Here is an 11,166-nt window from a genome sequence, read left to right as displayed (position 1 = left end):
CGCCCAGCAGTGAAGAGCAAACAAAAGGCAGAAGAAGCCTAATGACAGCATCCGCAGTTGCAGATGATGAAATTTAGTTTCGATCGGAAACCCCCCGGCAAAAAACAAGCAGTAACTGAAACCAGCCCTTTTAGTTTTTTGGCTGTGTCACAAAATTAATACGCTTGTCAATAGAGTTGTTAATTATTGATTCCAAATAATAACTTAAGTGTGGATTTACAATATAAACTATTGCAATACAAAAGTCTCTTTATTATTTAGAAGGCTTTGAAAATTTGGAAGAGAAAAGCAGACCAAATTAGATTAGATCGACTGAAAGTTGCTCCCATGAGTACAGAATTCCGTTATTCCACAACATGCTTTATTACAGAGTGAATATAACGTGACTGGTTAGAGTATTTGGCTAATGATAGTAAATATAGGCCAGCTCCTTTCAATTCCGAACCTCGACCTGAATCAACATTTACATGTTTCCAGTGGATAGCCGCGCCTTCGCTCACGGAACTGGCTTGACAACAATGATCAGCAGGCGAAAGTGAAAGTTCTGTGCCTCCGCCTTATCAGCTCGAGCAACTGCAAAGACATGTCATCCAACATTTAGAGTGTCTTTTTTTTTATTATTGGTTAATAAACTATATTTATATATATATTTGACTTTTGTTGCTGCCAATGGGAACGGGACCGGGACTGGGACTGGGCGGGCTGGCGGGAGAACAAACAAGTCTTCAATTTGTATTTAATGAGGGTAGGAAACTCGACTGGCAAGTATATATATTTTAATATATATTTTTGTATATAATTTAAGTGTGTCTTTAAAAATTATGAAAGCATTTTACAATTGAAATCAGAAGTTATAGATTGAGATATATGTATGTATATATATATATATATAATATAACTTTACAGTTTGCTGTTTTCTGTTCTTCGTTTTTGTTGTTGTCTGTTGTCTATTTAACCTGTGTCTTTAAAAGTTTTATATTAACTATGTTTGTGTGTGTGTGTGTTGGTATTTAGTTAAAGTTATTGGTTTGCCTTTTGACTTTAACTGTTGCTTCTTTTTGTTTTTGTATTATTTGAGAGTGCCTTGTTAAATGTTGTTATTATTATTGCTTAATTCATTTGTTAATCATCTGTTTAACTCTGCGTGTGGGTGTCTGTGTGTGTTTGCCAAAGTGGAAACCTTATGCAGCTATTTGAATTAATGGAATTTCACATTCTCGAAAATAAAATTATTTGGTTTACAATTTAAATTTCATTTTGGGCGCATTCTTTCTCCGTTTCTCGTACATCATTTTTAGTTAGTTATATGTATAATGTATAACTACTATTTAAATCATTTACGTATATATATTTACAGGCGCAGTTTAACTTTCGGTTCGTTTTTTCTTGTTTTTTGTTCTGGTTCCTTTTCTCTTTGTGATTGTAATGTTTTTTTTGTTTTATTCCTTTTGTAAATATTTGCACAGAAACAAAAATCCATATATTTATATATATGGATTGTGTGGATGTTTGTATGTATATTCCTATTATTTGAACACAATATTGCATATTTACTTATTCATTTTGTTCTCATTTGTTATATATATTTCTATATATAAACAACATCACTTTTTGCTAATAAATAAGGAAATCAAATCAAGTCAAATCGAATTGAGTAATAATAATAATAATTAAAAAAAAAAAGAATTTTTAAAAGAAATGTCTTTTGTCTTGCATTAAAAAATTCTAACAACATGCTTAAGCTTAAGGTGTAAAATACATACACATACATATATACATGTATATGCAGATTTGCGATATAAATAATAAATAAAACAATTTAAACTATTGCAACGCTACACGATACCTATTAACTATATCAAAATTGTTGTATATAACTTCTTTGTATATAAATATGTTATTCTTTCTGTTTTCGTGTGTGTTTTTTGTTTGTTTGTTTGTGTTTGTTGCTACAAATTATTATTATTATTTTTAATATTATTATTATTATTATTGGTTGGTTTTGTTTCTTTTGTTTTCTTGTATTAGAATTAATGGATTATTAGTCTAATGCATTAAGGTAGTAATAACTGTGGATTATCAACTTGCTGGCTGCTGCTGGCATTTACTCTCTCTGTGTGTGAGTATGCTTGTGTGTGTGTGTGTTAAGCTGCTGCAGTTGTTCTTGGTGGTAGAAGAAAATGTTCTTGTTGTTGTCCTAAATACCTAATTATTATCAATAATAATTATAAATGTGTTATTATTATTATTTTGGGTTTTAAATTAAATTATTGTGTTTTATGTACAACTGTCTGGATGTTGGCTCTGCTTGCGTTTTGATTTTGGCTCCTTTGGATGCTGATCCATAGACGGACGACGCGGATTACCAAGCGTGACTAAAGCACTGGCCACAGCCAAACCAGCCGATTGGCCAGCAGGCGCTTGGGATAGGCCCCCTGCAAGCAAGAAAACATTTAGAGAATTAGCATGGCAATGACTTTATCGAAAGTGCGATCTTCTTCAAACCTGTGGGAAGCCGGACTAGAAGCGAGAGCACAGCGGCTCGATTGCCACTGCATGGCTCCAAAGCAATGGGACTTGGACATTCCTGCAAGGAATGAAAAAGGCTTATGGAATCAAACTTTGCCATGGATTTCATTCACAACTTGGACTTACCCTTTTGCGTTTCTTGGACAAATGACCGATGCCTTCCAGGGTTAGACTTAGATCAATACTTTCACGGTTTTCAATATCGACCAAAACCTAAAAAAAAATCAAAAAGATTACTACAAGAATCAACTTTCATTAGGGGGACCTACCTGGGAAAAGGGTCGACTCGCCATTTGTTCCATTTCGACAAACAAACGTTGCCGTCGTCGGAACATATCATACTTTTGCTTAATCTTCCACAAAACAGCGGCCATCAGGAGCAACAGCAAGAAGCACGACGAGAATGTTATGAAAAACTGCTGCAGATTGAGCTTTGGATACTGCGAGAAGGCAATCTGTATCCAGATGGGCGGCTGAAAGTCATGGACAAACACATAGAATGTGGTCAACGAGCTGTTATCATCCGGCAGATGGCCAAATTGATATTCGGTCTTGGGAAAACGATGTCGGAATGTCGAACAGTTGACGCCCACCAAAATCAGTTTCTCTGGCGAACCGGCCCGCTTCACCGAGATGTCCATTTTGGCCGGCACACTGCAAGTAATTGTGAAGTCCGCATCGATTTCCGGTTTGCCGGGCGAATTGCGAAAATTGATTTGCGTGAAATGACGATCCTCCTTCTTGGACAAATTGAAGGTGAACTGATAGTCGATGGTGAGCTCATAGTAACAGGAACCCCTCATCGGATCGCCGTGATAGTGATTCTGCGAGTCGCATTTCTCGCAATGATCCCCCACAATGCCCTTGGTGCTGCAATAGCATTTGCCCGTATCTGGATGACAATAGTCGCCCTGATTGTTGCACTCGCACCGCTGGCATTCACCCCCATTGATGGCATTGCCCCAATAGCCGGTGCGGCATTTCTCGCAATGCGCTCCGACCGTCAGGTTGTTGCACGGCTGCTCGCAATGCTGCTGGTCGTTGCAGTACGAATGGCCATTGCAATTGCAGCGTGGACACGATGTGAAGAACCAATGTTTGAGCGCACATTCCGTGTCATCGTAGGGGGCCAAGGCTCCACCGACGACACACTTCCCCAGACCCGTGTTGGAGCCATTGTCACACCAACCGCAGGCTGGATCATCGAGGCAATGCTGGCAACTGTTGTAGTAGCCACATTGGGCACTGGACAACGCCGTCGTGCTGCCAACAGATGTGCTTAGGGCCGTAATGGGCGTTGAACGGCACTTGGAGGTGAATGTGGTCCATTCCCGGCACTGTCCGTAGGGGAAGCTCGCGGTGTAGGCATTGCGATCGACACATCGCTGCTCATTCTGACACCAGATGCACTCATCCTCGGTGCAGTTCTGACAATTGGTTAATGTGGCACACGCCGGCGGACAGATGAAGTCTTCGAGTGTGCGATTGTTCAGCACCGTGCCACCGTGCTGGGCGGATGACATCGAGATACTGCGACAACGATTCTGCTCCGTATCCCATTTGCAGGCCACATTCGATATACAGGCCCGACAATTGTGCAGCTGCTCGCACACAGATTGCACCTGAAACTCCTCAAAGGACGGACAGCTCTCTAGGCGTTTGGCGTTCAGGGGGGGACCCACAGTGCTTGCAGTTTGCTGTTGAACCGTTTGCTGGGTGGCCGGGTGGTGGTTGGTGGACGATTCAAAGAACACCGATGCCACTGAAGTGGTTTCGCGGCAGCGCTCCTTACTGCACACTCCGTTGCCGCAATAAGTGCACTCAAAGGCGGTGGACACACACGACTGGCAATTGCTCAGCTCCTGACAACGTAGGACATCGTGCAGATGCTCCGATGTCATGGTCAGGCGGCTTTTGGAAGGACATGCCACATAGTCATACTGCTCCCGTCCATAGATGGCCGATCGTTGGACTTGGGTGATGGAAATGCAACGCATTTTCTGCACATCCCAAATGCACTTGACCCCCGGACGTGCACTGGTGCATCTCTCCTGCTTGGTATAGAAACTGCACTGTCCCGGCTCATAGCGCAATATGTCGCTTAGCAACTGGCCATTGAATCCTCCATAGATATACAGGGCATCCTCAAAAACCACCGAGCTGTGCCCAAATCTCGCCAGATCCGCCTGAAGATGGCCGGGCATTTGATGCAAGTGCCAGGAATCACAGTATACATCGTAGATGAGCAGATCTTGGCTGTAGCACTTGGCGCCGTAGCTTTGCGAGGTGTCGTTATGCGTATTACCGCCAAAGACCATCATCAGGCCCTGATTGACAAAGTTGGCGGTGTGCAAAAGCCGGGCACTGGGCGCCGCCGACAATATGGTCCATATGCGGGTCGATGGCTCGTAGGCATAAAGACGCGAGCTCAGCACCTGGCTGGACTCACTCTCCGAAACAATGCCACCGTAGACATAGACCTTCTCGGTGAGGAAATCATACGCCGAACTGTGGCCGTAGCCGCCCTTCACCACATAACCCGAGGTCTGGACAATCCGCCATTCCCGTGTGCCAAAATTGAATTCCTGCACTGTGTTTAGATAGCCATACTGAGGGGAATGCCCAAATATGACCACCATATACTGATAGTTGTTCTTGTCGCCGAATCCTGGGACCAATGTGGCTGTGTGGCCGGCCACCCTCAATGGTCCGCACATGGTGGCACCTGTTGCATTGCACGTATCCGTTTTCACAGCAATCAACTCCCACGTCTTGGCCGACACATCAAAGGCCCACAACTCGTTCGAGATGCCCTGACCTTTGACTACACCGCCATAAAGAAAGATCTTGTCGCCGTACATTACAGTAGAGGCGCCATAACGTTTCTCTGGTGCTCCACTTCCATCCTCCGGATGCACGGTCTCCCATACATTGCCATTGAAGTCGTAGGTGCTCATTAGTTCGCCACGTCCATACGATTCGCCGCCAATGATGTGCAATGTGTCGCGCCAAACGGCGGCGCCATGTGAGGCACTACCAGCTGGGGATGGTGAATGCTTTGGATGCACAGTACTCCACACTCCATGGGCACTGATTTGACTGCAATCATCGCCGCCATATCCCTCGTTGCAAAGGCATCTAAAGAGGGAGAAGAAGAAAATGTTTTAAATATTTGTTTTAATTGATCAAAAACCAATAGAAAGAAACTTTGGTGTGGCAATGTTTATAAACAAATTGTGTTAAAAATTATTCGCATTCGCTTATGGTTTATTTAGAGATTTATTTTTCAATTTTCTAATATTCGACATTCGGCTATAAATAATTCATTTGGCAATTCGCCACTTTAAACAAATAGAATCTATAACATGCCGAAGTTCTTACACCCTTTCTTAGTTTCTTTCTGTTTATCTCTCTACTTACCGCTCTTGATCTGGCCTACAAATGCCATGGTTACGCGATTCAGTGCAATTGCCTGGACAAGCGGCCACATTGCAGGCATCTCCTCTGTACATGGGATCACAAAGACAATCGCCGTCACGGCACGTGCCATGACCGGAACACTCGAGCTCTGTGAATGCGAAAAACAACAATAATAATAGCCCAAGTTGATGTCAATCAATCATCGAGAGCAACTCACCATCGCTATCTGTAGGACAACCATTCATTTTGTATGTAAGATTAAATCCAGACATGTTATACGCATCGTCGCTAAAGAAGTGCACCAATGCCGTCCCAGATCTGGCTATAACCTGAGGCACACGACGTATGGAGAAATTTCCCCTATACATGAGACCACTATGACGAAGAGAGAGAGAGAGAGAGGTTAACTTGATTTGATCTCGGAATAAGTAGATTCGTACACTTACCTAAACACTGCAAGGAGCGGTGAATCTACGCTATCGCCATCGTATATATACAAATGATCCCAGCCGCATTCGGTGGCAAATTCGCGTAGATGTATACGGATATTGGAGGCGCGTGGTGGACTGGCATTATGTCGTCTGCCCCAATGCGGATGACGTGCATCGATTAGCCAACTACACTTGACACTCACCGAATAGTTGCCCCAGCCATCGTGTATGGTGCCCATCGGATGGTACATGCTGCAAAGAGAAGGAAGGCGGCGGCAATTAGCATGTGGCATGAGTAAAGCGTATTCGACGTGGCAAAATAAATCAATTTCACTATCGATTCATCGAACAAACTGAAATTGCTCGGCATCAATTTAATGTCCATTACATATGTAAATGATGCTGTCCCCTCCCCCTCACCATCTCTCTCTCTCTCTCTAATGCTGTGCAAAACCAAGATAATTGAATTTCTGCCGGTCAACGGAAAATGCAATCTCAAATTGATGGAAATAGAGTTGGCAACGGCCAATGACACAGGCGGGAATGGGTATTGGAAATGGGATGGCATGGGATGGGATGGGATAAAAACGAAGCCTCTCAACTGTTTGTAAGTTAAAGTCATCGCTATTTTCTTTTATATTTTTCTCTCTTTTGTTGGGTATTAGAAATACCCTTGCCTAGGTGGGTAAAGGGGAGGTTAATATGGTGATGTCATTCAAGGCAGACTATTAAACTGCCGGCATTTGAAATCGTAGCATCAACTACAACATACCCTTCCTAAGTAGAATCTTATAAAAGATAGTCACTTCCATATACATAAGAATATCCTATTCTTCCATCCGACACTCATTGAAGTTGCAAAAGAGTCTTTTTCTAGCCCATTTAATGATGTGGCAAATTTCAGTACTCAGCTTACATGCTCTGGCAATGGAAATGCCGGTGGGTGGGTTTGGCGTGGGAGTAGTCGGTGCATCAAGTGGATCTGACATATGTTTTCTAAACTTGAAGTAATCATAGAGTGGGACTAACTAACTGACTGACTGAGTGACTGGCTGAGAGTGGCAAGTGGTTGGATCAAATGGATGCATGTGCCTTGGTTATAGCTGTGGTGGGGTATATCAAGTGGAAGACGATTGACAGAGTCTAGGAAAAATCAATGCTGGGCAAAATGATATATTTATACAATTATCGGCTGCTCAATGAGTCAGAGAGAGATGGTGGACACACACACACACACTCTTGAGGGGGAGGTGGAAGGCGATTGTAGAAGTGTTTTTGATATGAAAAAGAGTAGCAGGTGACCACCACCACTAGACAGCTAGGCAGATCTACTTGAGGACGAGACTTTAGCTGTGCAATGGCTTGGAATGCATAGATTTTAGCAACAGAGAGCGTAAAACCAGTTTAGAATGCCGGTGAGATGAGCCAGAGTGTGTGTGTGTGTGGTTTGAGAGGAGACATTCAGATTGGAATTGTGTGCAAATCCAATAGACAGGTAGGAGAGAGAGAGAAAGAGAGATAGAGAGAGAGACACACACAGAGAGCTAAACTAAACTAATGAAAATTCATAAAGGCGATAAGTATACAACAACTCTTTAGGACTCTGATAAGCGAGTAAATACATTTAGAGTAAATACAATGCGAGGTTTAATCAAAAGGTTACCCATTCATCTCTCATGATTGATAATTAATACAGTCAGAAGACCTTTTATTTACCAATCAACCTAATATTTATCGTATTCATATTCATATTCTTTAAATTAAAAATTAAAATCGTCAGCATATTCGACATTTCGATAATAAAATCAATTCTCAAAATAATAAAACTTTCTTGTCGTTATTAAGAAAACTTTTAAAATTGCCCTCGCTCCTATATTTATTTCATAATAATGTACGTAAGTTTGCTTATCAGTAGATATTCATGTACATATACATACATATAACTAAACTAGCTGCCTAAAACTGAATATCTGATTTGGCAGCGAAAAGTAAAAAAAATATCTATGTATGTACATATATCACATGAAAATCAACACATTCTAGATTCGCGCTCACTATTTTGCTTGTTTTTCCTTTTAACTAACTACTAGTAAAATGCACTCTAGTCTGTCGTATATGTATAATTAATTCTTGTCAAGATAGAACGAACGAACGAACGAACTCATTCTCTTATCTGGCGCTGCTTTCTCACTGATTCTACAGCAAATGCCCATTATAATATTGTACTATAAAAACTCTGATATATGAACCAGTGAGCTGGTTTAATATCAAATATATATCGTGTATTCTTCTACTCCTTTAAGTTCTCTTAATTGCCTATAATTTAATGATAAGTTTTTATCACAATTCTTTGACATCTTTTTTTTGTGGAAATTTCCAGGATATCAAATTATTTTAGAACCATTTTTGAATGGTTGTCTATTTCGAGGTCCCATAAATTGTGATCTTGCAGCATTTGTTGTCAGCAGAATAAATATATTGTATGAATATGCAAATCAAATGTCTCAGTAAATCGTAAAATATGTCAATTATATGACTATATTTAATTACTGAGGTGGAAGTTGTTATAGCATTCTAAATTGGCTTTCAGACACCATCCAAGCGAATATGCTGCTGGTTGTTCAGGGGTATCGAACCAAAATATGACGCTGTTCAACGAAGCAAGAAACCCAAAATAAAAATTCTGAATTTGACATATGTAAGAACCACCCACAGTGCCATCTATTGCAGAAAGATGCTGACCTGCAATTGGCGATTGACAAGTTAAGGTCAAAACCGGGCTGGAAATTAAATACATAATCCGTATTAGAAAGCCAAAGCCAAGTCAGGTGAAAGAATGCCAAGAGTGACAGAGAGAGCGAGAGAGAGGGAAAGACACACACACACACACACACGCACACAATGAGAATGGGTGCTAATGGGAGCGAATGGGAGAGAAGTACATAGAGAACCCGTCTAACGAGAATGGCCAGCAGCAGCCATGGAGCTGAAACTAAACCGTTGCTTGACACAAATAGGCCAACAGACAACAAAACGACACTAAAATGAAATGAACATATCCAAAAAACTGAATGAAATGATGAGCAATTCGGGTGATTTGGATGATTCATGAGCAAGAGGGAGAGGTTGGCCATAACTTACCGTACTTTACCGCCGCAGTATTGACATTCGGGTCCTTGCCAGCCATCGGCGCACAGACATTGCCCATCCTCTTGGCATTGGCCATCGTTTTGACACCGATTGCCATGGGCTGTGCAATTGTAGGCGCTGGCACGGTGTAATCCGCTAAAGCAGCCATGGAAGAGCAGCAGGGCCAAGAGGAGTAAACATTTTCGCCTATATTTTGCATTAAATGTGGGCGTGGTGGTGCTGCAACGCAAACTCTGTCGATGATGGTTCTGTTGTTGTTGCTGTTGTTGTTCTTCTGATGAGGAGGAGGAGGATGAGGACGTGGTCGAGGAGCAGTATGTTGAAGAAGATGAGGCATGTTCCTGCCGCTGCCGCTGCACCTGCTGCTGCTGCTGTTCTCCACCACCTGCATGCTCCACCAGGCACATAATTTTCTTTTTGTTTAGAGTGTAGACCTTTAGCTGACTTTGGGGCCCGTTTCACATTTTTTTCTCTGTTTCCCCCGCCCCGAGCCCGGCTACAATACGCACTTTACACACACACACACAATTACGAAAACACAACCTCCTGCGATTTCTTTACTGCTATTTTCACTCTTTCTCTGCCCCTTTTCGATGTCCTCGCGTCTCACATTGCACAATATTTTTCCTTTCTGGTTTTTTTGCTCTCCTTTTTGACGTTCGCTCTCTCTTTGCCACCCACGCGCACCGAATTAAACACTAATGAATTATGCTATTATATGCTAAAAAAAACACACGCACTAACACTTTATACATTCACGTACACAAAACATTGGTACAATTGCACACAACTTGATTGCGAGGACCGAAGGAAAGTTAACCGTTAGCAAAAGTTATTATTTCTTTATTGACATTCTGTTTTTTTGCTTCGTTTTCCCCCCTCATTCGCATTTCGAATTCGCTCAGCCATCACGAATTCGCTTGGCCGTCACGAATTTGCCCCGCAAACTCGAATTCGCCCACGAATTATCGCGACGACAGCGCTGCCATATCATCGCAGTGAGTTTGGCGCCAAACATAGCTTCAATTAATAAATTCAAAAAATAATTTGTATGCCACTATTTTTAAGTTTTAAAATAGCGGTGCACATTGATATTTTAATAGACGATTATAGAAGTTTTACATTTTAACGAGTTCATTGCGAATTCACCACATTTAATTTACGTTTATATCAACCACAAATTTGAGGACAAAGTCAAACAGGGGATTTACTTGTCAGATGCCTGTTAAACTAACAGTACTTGCTGCAATGTGAAAGCTTTCGGGAGTGTGTTTTGTATCTGCTTAAGTTTTGCAATTTTCCTGAATGAAAACCAAACTATTTTGAAATGAATTTTATTAGAATACATTAAACGAAATGAAAACCAAAAAATTTGCAATTCTATGCATTTTCCTTTAGCCTTATAGAAGCTCAGTTGAAGGGGAAAAAATCAATATACAAACATTTGCACCAGTCAGCCGCTGTGAGTCGAAAGCGCGTAAATTCCGTTAGTATGACAGCGAGGTCTTAGCCATTTTCAGTGATAAGAGGGCGCACACTACACACACACACACACACACTCGACCGACGACGACCGCCACCGCCGCGAGAACGATGGGGAGAGCCAGATATATAGGGCGCCTGCGCTCTCTTCATA

At 41.8% G+C, this 11,166-nt stretch overlaps 1 protein-coding gene across 2 annotated transcripts; it reads right to left on the bottom strand.

Annotated features, from left to right (window-relative positions):
• Positions 1 to 1,997: 1,997 nt before the first annotated feature.
• LOC6647204 (attractin-like protein 1) lies at positions 1,998 to 10,398 on the bottom strand. 2 transcript variants are annotated; one of them, XM_023178306.2, is made up of 9 exons: positions 9,522 to 10,398; positions 6,396 to 6,632; positions 6,167 to 6,324; positions 5,950 to 6,097; positions 2,799 to 5,667; positions 2,656 to 2,742; positions 2,506 to 2,587; positions 2,286 to 2,435; positions 1,998 to 2,205 (listed from the first exon to the last, which is right to left on the bottom strand). In XM_023178306.2, exons 1-9 carry the CDS (start codon positions 9,935 to 9,937, stop codon positions 2,198 to 2,200), a joined length of 4,155 nt encoding a protein of 1,384 aa, XP_023034074.1. In that variant the 5' UTR covers positions 9,938 to 10,398; the 3' UTR covers positions 1,998 to 2,197. The 2 variants fall into 2 exon arrangements, with proteins under 2 accessions (XP_023034074.1, XP_002069883.3); XM_002069847.4 differs by having other exon boundaries at positions 1,998 to 2,435.
• Positions 10,399 to 11,166: the final 768 nt, after the last annotated feature.

This window comes from Drosophila willistoni, chromosome 3R (genome assembly GCF_018902025.1).
Source record: "Drosophila willistoni isolate 14030-0811.24 chromosome 3R, UCI_dwil_1.1, whole genome shotgun sequence".
NCBI lineage: Eukaryota > Metazoa > Arthropoda > Insecta > Diptera > Drosophilidae > Drosophila > Drosophila willistoni.
Note: the sequence above shows the minus strand (reverse complement) of the source record. Positions and strands in the feature narration are given on the sequence as shown.